The sequence below is a fragment of the Moschus berezovskii genome, chromosome 28 (genome assembly GCF_049115385.1).
Source record: "Moschus berezovskii isolate FMDL1 chromosome 28, NW_MosBer_1.0, whole genome shotgun sequence".
Classification (NCBI taxonomy): domain Eukaryota; kingdom Metazoa; phylum Chordata; class Mammalia; order Artiodactyla; family Moschidae; genus Moschus; species Moschus berezovskii.
The window spans coordinates 21337593-21357245 of NC_142487.1; the positions used below are offsets into that span (position 1 = coordinate 21337593).

Genomic DNA, 19653 nt, shown 5'->3' on the forward strand with positions numbered 1-19653 from the left:
CGCAGCTGTACAGTGGGGTACTAAAGATGGCTTCAGATTCAGCCTCCCTCAGTCTGACTCAGAACCCCTGAAGCAATTTAAATAAGTGAAATTGAACTGAAAGCAGTGTACTTATTTGCAAATGGAGTTTCAAGACAGGTCTTGAAACCTTGTCACAGTAGAGGGATTCTGACAACTGAAATATTCAGATTAATTTTATATTGCTGAGGTCTTCTGTAATTATTAATATGTTTATTATATCATTGTCAGTTCAGTTCAGTCGCTCAGTCGTGTCCAACTCTTTGCAACCTCATGGACTGGAGCATGCCAGGCCTCCCTGTCCATCACCAACTCCCAGAGTTCACTCAAACTCATGCCTATTGAGCTGGTGATGCCATCCAACCATCTCATCCTCTGTCATCCCCTTCTCCTCCCGCCTTCAATCTTGCCAAGCATCAGAGTCTTTTCAGATGAGTCAGCTCTTCACATTAGGTTGCTAAAGTATTGGAGTTTCAGCTTCAGCATCAGTCCTTCCAATGAATAGTCAGGACTGATCTCCTTTAGAATGGACTGGTTGGATCTCCTTGCAGTCCAAGGGACTCTCAAGAGTCTTCTCCAACACCACAGTTCAAAAGCATCAATTCTTCAGTGCTCAGCTTTCTTTATAGTCCAACTCTCACATCCGTACATGACTACTGGAAAAACCACAGCCTTGACTAGACAGACCTTTGTTGGCAAAATAATGTCTCTGCTTTTTAATATGTTGTCTAGGTTGGTCATAACTATTCTTCCAAGGAGCACGTGCCTTTTAATTTCATGGCTACAGTCACCATCTGCAGTGATTTTGGAGCCCAGAAAAATAAAGTCAGGCAATGTTTCCACTGTTTCCCCATCTATTTCCCATGAGATGATGGGACCGGATGCCACGATCTTAGTTTCCTGAATGTTGAGCTTTAAGCCAACTTTTTCACTCTCCTCTTTCACTTTCATCAAGAAGCTCTTTAGTTCGTCTTCACTTTCTGCCATAAGGGTGGTGTCATCTGCATATCTGAGGTTATTGATATATCTCCTGGAAATCTTGATTCCAGTTTGTGCTTCATCCAGCCCAGCATTTCTCATGATGTACTCTGCATAGAAGTTAAATAAGCAGGGTGACAATATACAGCCTTGACGTACTCCTTTTCCTATTTAGAACCAGTCTGTGTTCCATGTCCAGATCTAACTGTTGCTTCCTGACCTGCATACAGGTTTCTCAAGAGGCAGATCAGGTGGTCTGGTATTCCCATGGGAATACAACTATATCATTGTATTTGATCCTTATTATTTGTAGATTCTATATCTGCAAATTCACCTACGTCCTAAAATTTATTTGTGCCCCCAAATCAATACCCACAGTGTCTCTACAGTCATCTGTAGACTTGCACACTGCACCTCTGGGGATCAGTGAAAACTTTGTGTCTCCAGGAACACGTTTTCCCAGCTGAGGCTGAACAAGCAGATGCTCTGTCGTCTTGTTTCAGTTCTCATATTGTAACCAAGTGTCTCTTTTGTGGTCAAATAAGTGCACTTTTTGGCACTGACTGAGTGATTTCTTCTGGAAAGTCTCCTGGTGAAGACGGTCCCCGAGTACAATGCTGAAGCGTTGTCTACTGTCCCTAAGCGCATAGAGGCTGCAGTGTGCCTGAAGGAGAAAATGCTTGTATTAGGTGAGCTGTGTTCAGCCGTGCACTGTTATGCTCTTGATGTGAGTTCAGTGTTAGTGCATCAATGATGGTGTTAAATAAGGTGCCATTAAACAGGAGCGCATATAAAACTAGGTGATGTATTGATGAGTTGCCAAAATGTTGTCACCAAAGTCTCAGTAGAACCCGAACCTGTATTTTACCTAGGAACAATATTACAGCATTTCCAAATTCAGTGTCTACAGTACCTTTACAGAAAATAACTACGGCAAATGAGGAGAACTGATCCCAGTTGGCGTGTTCTTTGAATTTTTTATTTTTTTTTTAATGCTGAGCAAACAGCTGTGACTTTAGGTGACTTTTAAAAAAGAGTTGGACAGTGAAGAAAGCTGATCGCCGAAGAATTGATGCTTTTGAACTGTGGTGCTGGAGAAGACTCTTGAGAGTCCCTTGGACTGCAAGGAGATCCAACCAGTCCATTCTAAAGGAGATCAGTCCTGACTATTCATTGGAAGGACTGATGCTGAAGCTGAAACTCCAATACTTTAGCAATCTAATGTGACGAGTTGACCCACTGGAAAAGACTCTGATGCTGGGAGGGATTGGGGGCAGGAGGAGTCGGGGACGACAGAGAATGAGATGGCTGGATGGTATCACCGACTCGATGGACATGAGTTTGAGTGAACTCTGGGAGTTGGTGATGGACAGGGAGGCCTGGCGTGCTGTGATTCATGGGGTCACGGAGAGTCGGACACCACTGAGCGACTGAACTGAACTGAACTGAAAATCCTTTTACAGAAACTGAATCATTTGTAGAGAGCTAGCTAATTTGTAGCAGATCTGGAAGAACGGGCTCAAGCTCCCATATCACTGGAGCACACTGCTGTGTCTCTGCTAGGCCCACATAGCTGAAATGTCAGAGTGGTCCTGGGGTTGTGGACCAAGGGTTCAGAAATCCATTCCTTGGCATTGAGTTTAGTTAGTCGTTAGTCGCTCAGTTGTGTCCGATTATTTGCAGCCCCATGGACTACAGTCCTCTAGGCTCCTCTGTCCGTGGGATTTCTCAGGCAAGAATCCTTGAGTGGGTTGCCAGGGGATCTTCCCAAATCAGGGATTTTTGCCTCTGATGATCATTTATTTTTTGATTGGTCTCAGAGAGCAATTTTGTGTGTTTGTTTTTTAAATTAAAATTTCATCGAAATATTACATATGTATTATTTTAGGTTCAGTTCAGTTCAGTTCAGTCGCTCAGTCATGTCCGACTCTTTGCGACCCCATGAATCACAGCACGCCAGGCCTCCCTGTCCATCACCAACTCCCGGAGTTCACTCAAACTCATGTCCATCGAGTCGGTGATACCATCCAGCCATCTCATTCTCTGTCGTCCCCGTCTCCTCCCACCCCCAATCCTTCCCAGCATCAGAATCTTTTCCAGTGAGTCAACTCTTCACATGAGGTGGCCAAAGTATTGGAGTTTCAGCTTTAGCATCAGTCCTTCCAATGAACACCCAGGACTGATCTCCTTTAGAATGGACTGGTTGGATCTCCTTGCAGTCCAAGGGACTCTCAAGAGTCTTCCCCAGCACCACAGTTCAAAAGCATCAATTCTTTGGTGCTCAGCTTTCTTCACAGTCCAACTCTCACATCCATACTAATATCAATGAGGCTTATAACAAAGACCACTAGCTTCTTCCCTACCTGTCTCCAGACTGTTCTCCTTCCTTCCAGGTCCCATATCCATCACTTTTAGCTGTTTTTTCTTCTGGCATGTACCTTTATGTTTCTCATTAATGTGCCTTTAATGGCCCTTAATTCCCTAATTTCAATTCACCAGTGTTACAGATCATTGATTGCAGTATTGTTATGTCAGGATTCAGCACACGTACGCTTCCATTTTCCTTCGTCAGTCTTCTTCCTTTTCCCTTCCTTCTCTTCTTCCTCATTTTCCTTCTATTCCTTCTTCCTTGGATGAAGTGTAGTTAAAAGTGAAGTGCAGAAATCCTCAATGTTCAGTTCCATGAGTGTGTTAATTTGTTAGTGTTGTCATAACAGATTCCACAGACTAAGTGGCTTAAATCACAGGTGTTTATTCTCTCATGGTTCTGAAGGCTAGAAGTCCAAGATCAAGATTTATTCTAGAGTTATTTCTTCTGAGTCCTCTCTCCTTGACTCGTAGATGGGTGTCTTCTTGCAGTGATATCACGTGATCTTCCTCAGTGTGTGTCTGTGTCCCAATCTTTTCTTGTCATGATACCAGTCATGTTGGATTAGGGCCTGCACTAGTGGCTTCATCTAACCTTAATTACCTATTTTAAAGCCCTATCTCTAAATAGCATTCTGAGGTATTGGGGATTAGGATATCAGCATATGAATTGGGGCCTTTGGAGGGTGGATTAGGAGGAGTTCAAATGTGTTTTGATAATTGTATTCACCCATGTAGCAAACTTGAACTATGATGCAGTTTTGTTAACCGAAGAAGTTTCCTTGTACCCGTATCCAACCAGTTTTCCAGTGCAATTGCCATAGGCAACTGCTTCTCTGATTTGCGTTACTGTAGATTAGTTTTGTCTCTTCTGGAACTTCATATCAGTGGAATTCTGCAGTATGTACTCTTTTGACCAGTGCCCTTTAAAACCCCGTCTTGCTGTTTTCCTCAATACCTTTCTGAAAATTCCGTATTTCTCTTTCTGTTTTGGATTCTCTGCTTGTTGGATTTCAGATCTTTTCCTTGCTTAGTTTGCCTCTCACTTTTCTGGAGCTTACCTTTTTTAGCCTCCTGGTACAGGGTACACGGATGGATATCTTGGAGGCTGTTCATATCTGAAATATCCCTATACTTACCCTAGTATGTGTTCATACATTTGTGTTATATTTTCCTCTCACATCATACTTTATTTGACTAGACATGAAACTGTAGGTTTAAATGTTCTTTTTGATCTTAAAATTTTGTTTGTTTTTGAGAAATCTGATGCTATTCTTACTCCTGATTGTAATTTATATACCCTTTTTTCTTTTTTTTCCATCCATTCTGGAAGATTTTAGATCCTCCCTTCCCCATGATTCTCTAGTGTTTCTTATAATATGATTCTTTTCATTTATTAATGTGATTCTTTTCATTTATTATGTTAGATATTCCATGATCCCTTTCAGAATGAGGTCTCAATCTTCGAGTTCTGCAAAGTTTTTATTGAAAGGACGATTTTATGGGTTTTTTGTTTTGCTTTGTTTTGTTGTTGCTGATTTTCAGTCTTTTCTTTATCCTGCTCTTTCATTCTCTTATTTCACCAGCTGAGTGTCAGAGATTATGAATTAAACCACTGATTTCTTATCTTTTCTCTCCTATTTCCCTTGATTATCATTTTCCCCACTGAATTTTGGAAGGCTTTTACTAATTTATTTTCCAATTTATCTATTGCATACTTAATTTATGCAACCAAATTATGACTGTCACAGGCTTTTAAAATCCTTTATTTTTTTGTACTTTTACGCTGTTTATGGGGTCACTGTCTTCTCTTTGATCATTAGGGTATCGGTCACAGTTCTTTGGATCCTTTTTCTGCTCTAAATACTGATGCTGTTCCCTTCAAGTGCCATCATGCTCTTATGTGCTTTTCTCTCTGCATGTTATGCCAAAGGCTTTGTTTCAGTGTCTGATAGTCATGAATTATCAGTTTACATAAAAATGCAGTACTACGAAGATGATTATGCAGTGCAAATTCCAGTGCATGAGTGGGGGTTATTAAGTGGGATCCTCACTGCTGGGAGATTAATCAAGGACCTGGTTGTTGTTTTCTCTTATTCTTTTCAATTTTCTCTAGAGAACGATTATCTGGTATTCTGTCTGGGAAGTGTACACCTGGTTGCCGTTGCTCTAAGTGTCAGATGAAGGAAGAAGCCTTGAATGACTCATGTCACTGACTTACCTCTCACCCTTATCTCTGCTCCCTTCTGTGTATGGTGGCCCTAAGTCTGTAGTTTCTGTTTCAGTATCCCTAGAGAATGAAGCTCCTGGCCACTCCAAGTTCAGGGAGGGTTAGCTGACTGACTTTGCTGAATGTGGTAGGACTTTCAATCCATCTTCTATCTCAAAACCATGCTTTAGTCCTGTTTTCTAAGGTACTCAGGAAGCAATAATTTCCAGTCTTCCCTGAATTTTGTCATGCTGATCACCTTGTTTTCATTAATATCTTTAAGGAAGTATGTAGATGTCATCTTTCTACTTGGCTCAGTCGCGATACTTTTCTTCTCTTGTAACTTCTAAAAATTTGTTAACGTCTCTCATCCACTAGTGTCCCATTCTCTATTTCCTTATGGCTTTACACCATTTAGAATATTTATTGTCATTTTAGTGGCATTTGCAGTGGAGAGATAGTAATGTATGTGTAAAATCAAATGTGTAAAATCAAATGAATTGTGCAAATTTGCCAAAATCAGACACACAGCTGTAAGAATGGATTTAACTTGGTTCTGAGGGATATTCTCTAACACTTCTTGCATTTCTGCCTTATTTGCACTTAGGTTTGGGTCAGTGTTTTGACCCTATCTTGTTGTTCTTCCTTTCTCTAATGATGTAATTTACATCTGTTATTTTACAGAGTATCAAAGTAAGCTGGCTGCCTCCTCCATCTGGAACCCAAAATGGATTTATTACTGGTTATAAAATTCGACACAGAAAGACAACCCGCAGGGGTGAGATGGAAACACTAGAGCCAAATAACCTCTGGTACCTGTTCACAGGTCAGTGTTCACATGCTGTGGTCTTAGAAGGTTTTGATGAATCAAATGCCTCGGCAATAAAATATACTCTCACTTCAAAGGAACATTCATTTTTCTCCTGGTAGGTGGCATGTACTGGTCTAAACAAGAATACCTTTATATTTTTAACTTGATTCCCTGTAATGCTTTCACAACATGTTTTGCTTCTGTATCACCATTTTAATAAATATATCATTGAATTTTTATCCATATTAGTATTGTTAACTCAACAATTTCTGTCATCAAACAACATTTAACTGTTTGGTAACTTTTAAAATCATGTAATCACATGGTTCCAAGTTTAAGTCACTTTGAGCCTTCTCTGCCCACACTCCAGGAGTGAGAATGAAGATGGAAAATGGAGAGAGGAGTGGTTTGGGGAATGAAAAGAACAATTAGTCTGCTTTCCATAAGTATAAAAGTAAATTCACTTCTGTAGCAATATTGGTAAAATTCATGGTGGGTTAAAATTCTCCCTGAAAACTGGACCCAATTTCCATGTAGTAGTAAGATAATTTATATATATATGATGAATAATCATATATTTCCTTTAACTGTTGGAACCATTAATACATGTCAGTCCAATTCCTGGAAAACAGAGACTAAGGCAGACTTGCCAGTTAATGCATTTAGGGTACAAGTCCAGGAAAGCAAGAATGAAGGAACAAGCGAAGTGAACCAGGGATGAAAATAGATCAGATGACTTCTTGAACTGGCCACAAGTTAGAACAAACCTAGAGCCAACTTGTTCTTGCGGGCGATTGGGGGTGGGAGGAGGGGTAGGAGAGAGGAGGTTTCAGAAGCTGATTGAACTACTGGGGCCCAGTGTGGATGGCTGGATAGGAAGCATGAGCCGTTTCTCTCTTGTCTATCACTGGTCATAGTAAGCCCACAACGGGTTGTTAACTATTCTGTACCTCCTGATAGTCCCCTGGGAAGCCAGCACTTTGGGTAAATGCACAAGTGTGGAATTCTCTCCTTGTCCATCAGCACTTTATATGGGGATGGCTTGGTCTAGCAGCAACACTTGAGGCTTAGTAGTACCAAAGAGAACAAAGGGCTTGGGAAGCAAAGCGGATAGCAATGGCAGGAATCGGTGGATCAAATTAAACATGTGTGTCATAGCACATAAACTTGATTCATGACAGCAGGCAAATTAAAGCTCATAACTTACAGAAAATCAACTATACATTCATCACAGATGAGAAGTAATTCCTTATTTATTCCTTTCTTGATATAGAGTACTCAGTAAATTTCTATCTGAAATCGTAAAACACACACACAATTTAAGCTACTTGCTCAGCCTACATTATGAGACTTGATAGAAACTTAGTTTTTTCCCAGTAAGTTTATGCCTCTTATGCCTATAAATGGTAATGTGATGGTGAGTGTGCTTCCAAAATAGATCGCCAAAAATCACGACTTGTTTTTGTATCTGGACAAAATCTCCTAAATGGAAGCTATGACGCTCTGTTGGAAGATTAGGATTGACACACATACGCTCTTGGTACCACCTATAAAATAGATAACCAATGAGAACTTTCTGCAAGCGCAGGGAGCTCTACTCAATGCTCTGCGGTGTCCTGAATGGGAAGGAAGTCCCAAAAGGAAGGGGAAATATGTATATTCATAGTCAATTTACTTTGCTTTTCCATAGAAACTAACACAACTTTGTAAATCAACTCTACTCCAATAAAATACTCTACTATTTTAAAAAGGAAAACAAACACCATGTCATTTAAAAAGCTTAAAGAAAGCCAAGATGCTGTGTCTCTTTATCTGATAAAATGACTAGAAGGTAAAAAACAATTGAAATGAGGCATATGTTTTCATTGGAATATTTGCACAACATGTACATAGTGTACTTTAAAAAAAATCACCAAAATTAAAAAATCTTGCTGAAAAAATTTTAGTGTAATTTCTATAGATATAGGAATTTGAAGCCCAGAAACATGTTTAATCATTGATTTTCCTTCTCCAATGAAAAACATTAAAAATATAAAATAAATTTTTTAATAAAATAATTCATTAAAATATGCACATTCTAGTAGAAAAACTAAGAAATGGATATTCAATTTACAGAACTATAAATGGCCAACAAGCCTAATAAAATGTTTAATCTTATTAGTAAGGAAATGCAAATTAAAAGAAAACTGAATTAACATTCTCCTTTGATTAAAGTAATAAAGATGAAAATGAATGATGATATGTTGTTTTGGAAAGCATATGAGAAAAGTGAACTTTTATATACCACTTGTGGGACAGAAAGATTCTAGAATCTTTCCAGAAAGCAATGTGGAGATCTGTGTTATACACAAGTGTGCATGTGTGTATGTATCTGTAAATATATGATTCAGGTTTCCAACTTCTAGGAGTTTATTCCAATTCTGCAGACATATTTTTTTTGCAAAGTTTTAGACTAAAAACATGTTCGTTGAATAAGAAAAAAAGACCCTAATTATCTAACTATAGGCAGTTACCTAGAAAATCAGACACAATCATATCATGAAATGCTGTATATCTATTGCAAATATTGAATGAATCACCAGTTCAGGGTCGATGCATGTTATAGGATGCTCGGGGATGGCGTGCGGGGATGACCCAGAGGGAGGATAAAGGGAGGAGGGAGGTGAGAGGGGGGTTCAGGAGGGGGAACTTATGTAAACCCGGGGCAAATTCATGTCAATGTATGGCAAAACCAACCAATATAATATTGTAAAATAATTTGCCTCCAATAAAAAATAAATTAATTACTTTAAAAAAACAAATTAAATGTTAAATATTTAAAACATATTAAGTGAATAGCTCAGTTTTAAATCAATATTAAGCATGAGTCCATATTTATAAACCAAAAAAATTGTGAAGAAAATATTTAGAAAAATATATTCTAAATACCAAAATATTAATAATGATTATTGCTTAATTGTGTAACAGTGAAATATGTATTTTTAACCATGTATGTAAAATGAAAAGCAAATAAAGTATCAAGACTCTAATGTCATAACACTTAGTTACCAAGATTAAAGATTTCATGTCACTGACTAACTCTGTGCCCATTGAACAGCTAAGAAGGGGCTAGTCAAGAAAATAAACAAAGAGTAGTAACCATGTGGCCAAAAGACCTTCCTGACATGAATCGTTTAGTATTTATGGGGTTTTTGCCAAATGGGATTTAACATATTCAGCTCAGTATTATCAAGCCAAGCTTCTGAATCTCTAAATATACAAACGTTTAGAATTTTCTCTCAACAAAAAGGAAAATCGTTTAAGAAGATCACTGTATAGAATAGCCAGAATTAGACTTTTTCTTGTCAAAGATGCTGTATGCATCCTCGGAGGTCATAACAAATTACCACAAACGTGGTGGCTAGAAACAACATGATTTTTTTTCTCAGTTCAGGAGAAACCAGAAGTCCAAAATCAAGGTGTCTGTAGAGGTCATTCCTTCTGGAAGCTCTGTGGAAAAATCTGTCTCATGTTTGTCTCCTAACCTCTGGTGGGTGCTGGCAGCCCTTGGTGTTTCTCAGCTTGGAGATACATCTCTCAGAAATCCGCCTCCGTCTTTGCATCGCTCCCTCTGTGTGTCTGTATATCCTCTCTTCTGATAAGGACACCTTCATTGAGTATTGACTCTGTAGTAACCCAGGATGATTCCATCTCAAGATCTTTAATAAATCTATTAAGACCATGTTTCCAGGAAAAGCTATATTTGGAAGTTCCAAGTATACAGTATTTTACTCATTACAGACTCTTAGTTATTACTTTGCCTCTCGAGGGCAATCATTTTGAACTGTACCCTCTAGTAAATCTTTATCCAAAAATAATTCAGTCCTACATCTTTATTCATCTAAAATCTATGTGACAGTTAGCACTTCTCACCAGCATAGGATAACCCAGCTTCAGTTCAGTTCAGTTCAGTTCAGTCGCTCAGTCGTGTCCGACTCTCCGCGACCCCATGAATCACAGCACGCCAGGCCTCCCTGTCCATCACCAACTCCCGGAGTACACTCAAACTCATGTCCACAGAGTCGGTGATGCCATCCAGCCATCTCATTCTCAGTCGTCCCCTTCTCCTCCCGCCCCCAACCTTTCCCAGCATCAGAGTCTTTTCCAGTGAGTCAACTTGTCGCATGAGGTGGCCAAAGTATTGCAGTTTCAGCTTTAGCATCAGTCCTTCCAATGAACACCCAGGATTGATCTCCTTTAGAATGGACTGGTTGGATCTCCTTGCAGTACAAGGGACTCTCAAGAGTCTTCTCCAACACCACAGTTCAAAAGCATCAATTCTTCAGCGATCAGCTTTCTTCACAGTCCAACTCTCACATCCATACAATATCATCCCAGTCAAAAGCAAAGCAACAGGATGAATTCATTAGCTTGTTATTGCAACGCCCCTTCCCATCTTTATAGATCGATAGGAGTCTGGACTCCAAACTTGCAACTTTTATTCAGAATGTTCCTTCTTCATTTTAATTGTTATAAAATGAATTTGAGGATGCAAACATCATCTGAACAGTTATCTGTATAACTGTGTTTGATATTTATTGCAAAAATGTTACACGATCTTGTTTTTTAATTTGAGATGAAGAATAGAAAGTCCCGGAGGATAGCCTCATATTCTTTAAGCGTTAAAAACAAGTTTTGCAAAGCCTCCGTCTTCCTCTCCGCTATTCTATGTCCTGGCCTCAGTCCTGGTTATGTTGCATTCCTAGAAATTGTGGGAATGTCTTTAATGCTACAAAGCATCAGGGAATCAGGAAGTACTCCACACTGGTAGATTGGCTGCGGTTTTGACTTGTCCCCAGGGTATATTATGTAACTTACGCACTGTGTAGTAAGAGGAAGTAATTGATTTTCTATATAAATCTTCAGCACTTTAAAATGTACAGAATTTGCCCCCATGTTTTCAGTACCTTTAAAATACATGAATAGATTGATTTGGCTGTTGGAAAATTGAAAATGCCCAAGTGTATCCTTTGGATGATATAAATATTCAGGGTAGAGACTCAGATACTGGTTTTTGCCATGTTCTGTTTGTTAGACAGGTGCTTTTTGTTGTGTGTGCTTTTTACTAGGATAATGAGACATCTGCAGTAACAAAGTAATTCAGAGTTATAACAAGGATTTTAAATCACTGCTATCAATTTTATTGTGGGAACCCAAGTCAACTAAATTTTAAAGTACTGTTTTTAATTTTTGAGTGCTCTTCAGAGAAGGTTATTTGGAATTGAATATAAGTTTTCTCATGCTTCATGGCCAACATAAGAATAAACATAGTGGTAAACGTGCGTTGGTATTTTGTGGACTGAAAAATTGAAACAATAGCACAGCAATTTTGTAACAAGGTTAACATTAGGGAAATAAAGGGAAATTATATTCTTTGAATAATACGTCATCTCTTGACCATAAGTTCTAAGAAAGTAGAAATAGAACTGAGGCATTAAGAGTTTGAAAGCATTTATTATTGGAGATAGAAACAAGCAGAAGACAATCTACTTTCAGCAGTATATTTTTTTACAACTAAGAAAAGCATTGTTACCTGTATCATTCTTTTAGAATAAAGTTATACTTAAAGTTATACTTAGAAGCAGGGCTTCCCAGGTGGCGCTAGCAGTAAAGAACCTGCCTGCTAAAGCAGGAGACATAAGAGTCTTGGGTCCAATCCCTGGGTGGGGAAGATCCCCTGGAGGAGGGCATGGCAACCCACTCCAGTATTCTTGCCTGGAGAATCCCATGGACAGAGGAACCTGGCAGGCTACAATCCATAGGCTCTCAAAGAGTCAGAAATGGCAAGCGACAGCACTGCACACATACTTAGAAGCTTTGTACATGTGTGTGTGTTCACGTGCACGCACACACACACACCACCCACCCACCCATCCCAGGTCAAGGCACTCCTATGTTCTGCTGCAAAAGCCCATGGGCTTATGAAGTAAGTCATGTTCCTTAATGCCTTCCTGAAACAAGAAAGCGAGTTTTTCTTTTCCTTTCCAATTATCTAGCTAACATCAGTGGGTATGCAGTCTGCACAAGTATACACACCCCTTGACCACTTGGCCTTGCCAGGTAATGGGGCTTGTGTTCCTAAATTCCAAGAGATGATAATAATTGGAAAAGATAGTTCTTAACAGACCACCACCCCCAGGGCACTACACACAGAGCAGACCCATACCCAGCCCCAGTCCTCCTGTGAAAAAAGCCTGTTTACTTAGATAGGGCTTCGTAGGCGGTGCTAGTGGTGAAGAAGCAGCCCGCCGATGCAGGAGGCACAAGAGACATGGGTTAGATCTACAGAGACTGAGACTGCACTCTCGGTCCCAGACAAACAGAACAGAAAACACAGTTCATCTCATCCAAAGCCCTTGTTGTATTGAAGAGGTGATGGAGGCTTGAAGAGTGACATTGCCAAGATCTGCCATTAGCTAAAGGTATAGATTCCAACTAGATCACAGATGCTCTGATTCCTAGCTGTGTGCTCCTTGAACCATCCAGTGTTATCATCTTTAGCTCACTTTATTGTTAGTGAATCTGGCTGTTGCATGAATCTATAAATGATCATTGATATTAAAAACAATTTTAAAATTTGTAGCAGTCATAACAGCAATAGCAAATTTGACAACTGCTCCTATGCTGAAAACAGTATGAAGGTGCCTCAAAAAAATTAAAAACAAATCTGCATTGAACCATAATCCCACCTCTGAAGACATATTCAAAAAAACTGAAGTCAGAATCTCAACAACATAGCTGCACTCTCGTATTCATTACAACAGTATTCACACAACCCAAATTTCCATTGACAAATGAGCAAAGAAACTGTGGTATGTACATACAATGGAATATTAACACAGAAAAGAAAAAACACCCTGCCTTATGCAACACAATGGATGGACTGGAGATGCTATGCTAAGTGAAATAAGTCTGCCCCAGAAGGGTAAATACCACATGATTCCACATATATGAGGTATCTAAAATAGTCAAAGTCATGGAAATAGAATAGAATGGTGGTTGCCAAGGGAGAGGGGGAGGGGAAAATGGAGAGTCGTTAAGGTTTCGCGATACAAATGAGTTTCAGAGATCTACTGTACAACATAGCACCTATAGTTAACAATACTGTATTGCGCACTTAAAAACTTGTTTAGAAGGCGTCTCAAGTCAACTGTTCTTACAATTAAAAAAAGAGCAAAGGGAAAAAAGGGGTCTTTTGGAAGTGATATATAGGTTTATTACCTTATTTGTAGTGGTGGTATCATAGTTTATGCATAGGTCTAAATTCATTAAAATGTATATATTAACTATGCACAGCTATTGGTGTATTAAGTATACCTCAGTATAGCTAAAACAATATCCATGATAAGAAAATAAAGCTTTGTCTGTTTTAAAATATAACCTTTATAATAATTTTTTCTTCATAAACTTCGTTTTATTGATGTGAAATCTTAAGCAAAGAAAGAGGTCTAGTAAGTTTTTTAGGTCATGCAGTTAGTAAGTGGTAAAGCAAAAATTTGAATCTAATTCTGCCTAAACTGAACACCTGTATTCTTAACTCTTAAACTATCGGTAATATATTGTTGACATGGGCAATGACTATGTGGTTGTGTGAGTATGGAAAGGAACAGTGAAATAACTCAGAGATGGAAAGAGATATATATTGAATAATAAAAATTGAAAATTATCTTGGCAGCTAAAGGAATTGAGGAACTTTAAAAGAAATTAAGTCAAAACTTCCCTACCTATTTAGGTTTAAAATCCTAGTTAATGCTTTCATTAGTCCAACTCTGAAAACACATCTCAGATAACAACTTCAAGAAACATACGCAGAAAATAGCGTTTCTTACAGATTGGTTTGCTTCTATCCCATCTCCAATGAATGAATGAATGAATCCATCTATCCATCCATCAGTGGATTGTTTCAAGTGAGAAAATGATTTGCAAATATTAGGTATCTTTATGACTATCAAATGTCTAATTGTGTAAATTATCTGTGAAAGCAGTTTTGCCATTTGATTCTCAAAAAGAACACTCTAAGATAGAAATGCAGGTATTATTACCTAATAACTCTATATGAGAAAGTGAGATTAAAAGAGACCCGGGTTCAGTCCCTGTGTTGGGAAGATCTCCTGCAGAAGGAAATGGCAACCCACTCCAGTATTCTTGCCGGGAGAATTCCATGGACAGAGGAGCCTGGCGGGCTACAGTCCATGGGGTCTCAAAGAGTCAGACACGACTGAGCAACTAACATACATACACGTAGCCCATCTAAAATTTGTCTGGCCAAGTATCCCTCACAACAAAGCAGCAGGAACATCTGCAGGCTGGAATTCAGGGGAATGTCCAGACTAACTCTGAAAAGCAAACATTTCTGGTTTTGCCCATTGCTGCGTACTTCACTTACCTAATCTAGAAGAGAGTCACAGGTTTAATTCTGCTGATAAATATCTGGTACTGAAGGCACCGAATTTAGGATCAGAAGACTTGAGTAAAGATATCTTGAAAGTGGAATTTAACTTCTTTTTAATCCCACTGTGTAAAACTCAAATTTATCTGTAGGTAATACTACCGTAAAGCAGATTCAGTGTAATCTAAAGAATAATTTTATTTAACCAGAAAAACTGTTGAAGTGGATTCCCTCCCTTGGTGAATTTCTTATTCCAGAAATATCCCTGCTTTATTTACAGGATCACTTAGTTGGATGAACAGCATTAGATGGGCTTTTTGACTAAGCATTGCAATCTCGTTTAATAATGGAATGTTGTATATATCTTTAAATGTTTTCTTATACTAGAATTTCTAGATGTTATTAGTGAGATTCCATAGCAATATTCTAGAAGAAAATGCAAAATTTTAAAAAGTTAATCTAAAATATAGTATTACAAGAGAAGTCGGCAGGATTTTTAGGGTCACCTGGATACTACTCTGTACAGAGGGTTAAAACTTCACTGCAGATACCATAGAAAGATATGAAAAGCTACTTTACTGTGTTTGGTTAGAAAATATATTCTGATAAGTAGCTGAGGGGGGCGGGTACCAGGTGAGGCTCCATGGGGAAACAATGGATGGTCACTTAACTGCCTTTTAACAGTTACTTCAAATTATTATTCAGGCTGTTAGTCAGTTTTCATGTTACTCAGAACTGAATTAATGATACTGACAGAGCCTAAACTCAAAATATATAAATTGAATTTTGGCAAAATTATAAAGAGAAATTTGTGTATCTGCTTTATAGTGAGATATTTTAGTTAAGTTATATTAAAATCAGTAAGTCTGCGTGCAACACATCACTTGTTATAAAGTCAGATGAATGGAACAGAGTGTAGGGCATTCAGAAAGATTTCCATTTATGTGTCAAAATATTGCATGTAATAAGTTGATGTGTTAGTCAAGTTATGTTGACCAGAGAAACAGAATCAGTGGAGATGTATGCTAAGAGATTTGTTGCAAGGAATAGACTTAACTGATCATGATGGTTGGCTGGACAATTCCAAAATCGACAGAGCAGGCCATCAGGAAAGGCAGCTGGAACTCCCAAGCTGAAGCTGCTCCCTACAGGTGAAATTTCTTTTTCAGGGATGCCTCAGTCTGCTCTTAAGATCCTTCACCTGATTAAATCTGGTTAACCAACTTATCTAGGATAATATCCCTTATATAAAATCAGTGGACTATGGACTTTAGTCATATCTACAAAAATACGTTTCCAGCAACAATAAGTGTTTGATTGAGGGGACTTTAGTCTTACTCCAGTTTACATATAAAACTGACCATCAAAGATGGTATTCCACATCAGTCATTGGAGAGAGTGTTGACATAATTGTCCATCCATTTAAAAAAAAAATGAATTCAAATTTCTCCTTAATACAAAAAAGTATATTCTTGATGAAATTAAACTGTTTCAGGTGAAACAACCATGAGCTGAAATGATTAGGTAAGCATTTCTTCACAGACTTCTCTTCCTGTGAGCTTTTTGATTTCCCAGACAGCTCTGTAATCCTTCTGCTCCAGGATTCAACAGCAGTACCCAAGAAAGGATGCAAAATGGTAACAAATATCAGATTGATGCCATGATAATTAAGGGACAGGTCAGGGTGAGCACAAGCCTACCTAAAGAAGCTTTTATGTTTAAAAGCATCCATTCACCACCTTGCTGATGGTGTTGGGTATTGTATTGTAACCTAATATTTCCTTAGTGCTAAGATTTGCTTTAGTGGATCTTTCAACAGTTGTTTTGTGTTTGTGCCTTTCATGAGTCAGGCATCGTAGTGACTCTATGTATGTACAATTAAAGCACTCATAATAAGAGAAACAACAGTACCAACACTATTTGCAACCCATGCCTTCCAATTTGTTTTATAAAATTAGAAGTGTCTTAAGTGGCCAGTATTATATGTGGGTGAGTTTATCAAATTGTCTTCTCTAAAAGTCCTAGTTATTGAAGATTACTGCCTTCAACTGTAACAAATTCATTCTAATCATGGCTTAAAAGCCATCTATTAGTAGCAAGTTATAATTCTTCTCAGTACCAAGAATTATTCATCCTTCTGTACAAAAATATACAAATACATAATTTTGTACTTAAAAGAAGCATCATTTCTCTAAGAGGCTATTTTATTTATGATTTTTCCTTGGCTCCAAATGTTTGTGCCATTTCAAATTAATGGGGAAAAAAGAGAGATGATATTTTAATTATTATCAGTGCTGTTCAACTCCTTAAGGTTTAAGAACTTGTTGGCTTAGTGTGAGTCCTCAGTGTCTCAGAAAAGTCATATGGTCTTTTGACAGGCCTTATTTGTTTTGTAATAATGTGTCATGTTGGTGTGCTATGCTGAAACTCAGATAAAAGGAAAGTTATTCACATTAAAAATTTATACATATCACACTCTGTCATGACGCACAGGGCTTCTCTTATTACCTGTACTCGCTGTGTACTGGAAAATCAGCTCAGAGGTCATCACTGAGTACTTCAATCCATGTCCAAGTTTTCACAGAGATAGATTTTCTTCATGCTGTGGTATGGAACCTAATGCAAAACAAATACGCCTCGCAATGTTTCCGAGAGATGAAAACCTAGTCTTTTCTGCTGGAGTACAGAGGCTTCGGAGTTCTCTTTCTTTGCCCAAAGGAGTCACTGACCTTGGATGAATGGTGGAGCATAAATTTTCTGATTGACTGTTCTTGATTTACAGGCAAGCGTCTTCTGGACTGTGAGGAAAAATGGTCCTTGCTATTTTTGATTATTTCTTCATCGTTCATATTTTATATTCTGCATCTACCCTGAGGCTATTTTCAAGGATACATTTTTGTAAACTGGGAAAAATAAATGAGAATATATGAAAAATAATTTGATTTTTTGCTGTAATCTTCCAACCCTTTTGGCCAAAATAACAGTAATTACCACAACAATCACAGAAAATGTAAAGCATGTTTAGTATTGTTGACATTTTGCTAAAACTTTTAAAACCCACGAGAAATACTTGTTATTCAGTAACTTTTTTTTTTCCTTCTGTGGAAATTCTTTTACAGGACTGGAGAAAGGAAGTCAGTACAGTTTTCAGGTGTCAGCCATGACAGTCAACGGCACTGGCCCGCCTTCCAACTGGTTCACAGCAGAGACTCCAGAGAATGATCTTGATGGTAAGACCTTTCCCCATCACTGTCACTCTGATAGCTGTCTTCTTTGTTGCTTCAGCTTCAAAGAATACCTCTAAATGGATGAACTTCCACATTAGGGATGTTTCTTCTTCCTGTATCTTTAGATACAAAGCAAAACAAATCAAAAAACCCTGAATGAATATAGAGTCTTCAGCAGTGCCATATAAATATAAATTATTTATAGTCTTCATAACAAATCACTTTTTTCAAAAAATTTGAAATGACCTTTTTTATATTTAAGTAATTGATCTTAACCATGTTCTTCAGAGGAATGCCTGCAATTTCTGTTAATAAACATAAAATGTAATTATTTTACACAGTTTCTCTGGCCCTTTTATGATGCTTCTGCAAATAGCACTGTGTATTTTTGACTAGCTTATGATATGATCATTAATGTTTGGCATGTTTTTTACATAAAGGACAGTCTGCCCCATTTTCTTAATTGATAGTTATCTGAAATACTTGTGGATGAGATATTGAAGTTCATATAAAATCACATATCAATGCATTCAATATAACAAAGTCTTCAAAATTATCAGATGAGAAGTACTTCTTGAAATAAAAAGCATCATAACTAAATATGAGAATAAAATTCAAGAGAAAGGGGTAATGGAAGCAATGGAAAAATAAATAATAGAATAAACAAAAATATAAATAATCAAGCAGAAATATACTCTAGAGAATTACAGTTACAAATATATGAAGTAGAAGTTTATAAAAAATGAAAGATACTTGAAAAAGAAGGAACTTAAAATCAGTAGAGTTAAAACTGGGACCAAGAAAAAAGTGGCTAAAAGAATAAACACATGTGTATTGAAAATATGATGGCTGCCTAATTGAAAATGTAATTCATGTACTTCTTCAGTGACAGACCTGAAAATATTCAGGTTACTTGAAACTGACAATTCTCTGTCTCTCTCTTTTCCTCTCATTTTTTTCTCTCCCTCTCTCCTCTCCATCACCATTTCTCAAGTCTGTTCTCCCTTTCTCTTCCTTAGGCTCCTTCTTTCAATTTTCTTCCTCCTTGATCTTTCCTGTCTTCCCTTTCTAAATAACTCACTGACATTCAATTGTTTTAATATAGTCACAGTCTTGGTTTTACAACATGATTATGCTGGCAGTAAAACAACCAACAAATACTATTTCCACAATACTGATAATCACTGCTATGTAATAGCACATTAATTCAAAGAATATTTATAGAAAGTTTTCCTAATGTCAGGCATTGTACTGAGCTCTGAGGATATAATAATAAATAAGAAAGGCACGATTATTTTCCTTGTGTAGCTTAGAAAGACAACCATTCTAAATGAAGTCATAGGGAATCGTCATTGTTATAGTACAAATCTGGTTGAATATTGGCAGTATCCTATAGTTCAACTTAGGATGGATGGCTAAATAGAAAGATAGGCAAACAGACAAATATAGAGAAGATTTGTATTTAAAATTGAGACCTGAAGCATCAGTAAGAATTATCACTGCAAAGCATACGTTAAAAACTGAGGAGGAAATGTAGAAGGCAAAGTAAATGCAAGTTTGAAGTCAGTGTAAGTCATAGTACTGCTATTAGGGTCTGAAATAAAGACCATCAAGG

The 19653-nt window shown here is 37.7% G+C and overlaps 1 protein-coding gene across 1 annotated transcript in view; it reads left to right on the forward strand.

Moving 5' to 3' along the window:
* Positions 1 to 19653, forward strand: part of DCC (DCC netrin 1 receptor) — an 887682-nt gene that overhangs the window by 622945 nt on the left and 245084 nt on the right. Inside the window, exons 13-14 of the mRNA XM_088833422.1 lie at positions 6257 to 6398; positions 17931 to 18041. Of these exons, the coding sequence (XP_088689548.1) occupies positions 6257 to 6398; positions 17931 to 18041 (253 nt within the window). The remainder of the gene's footprint in view (positions 1 to 6256; positions 6399 to 17930; positions 18042 to 19653) is intronic.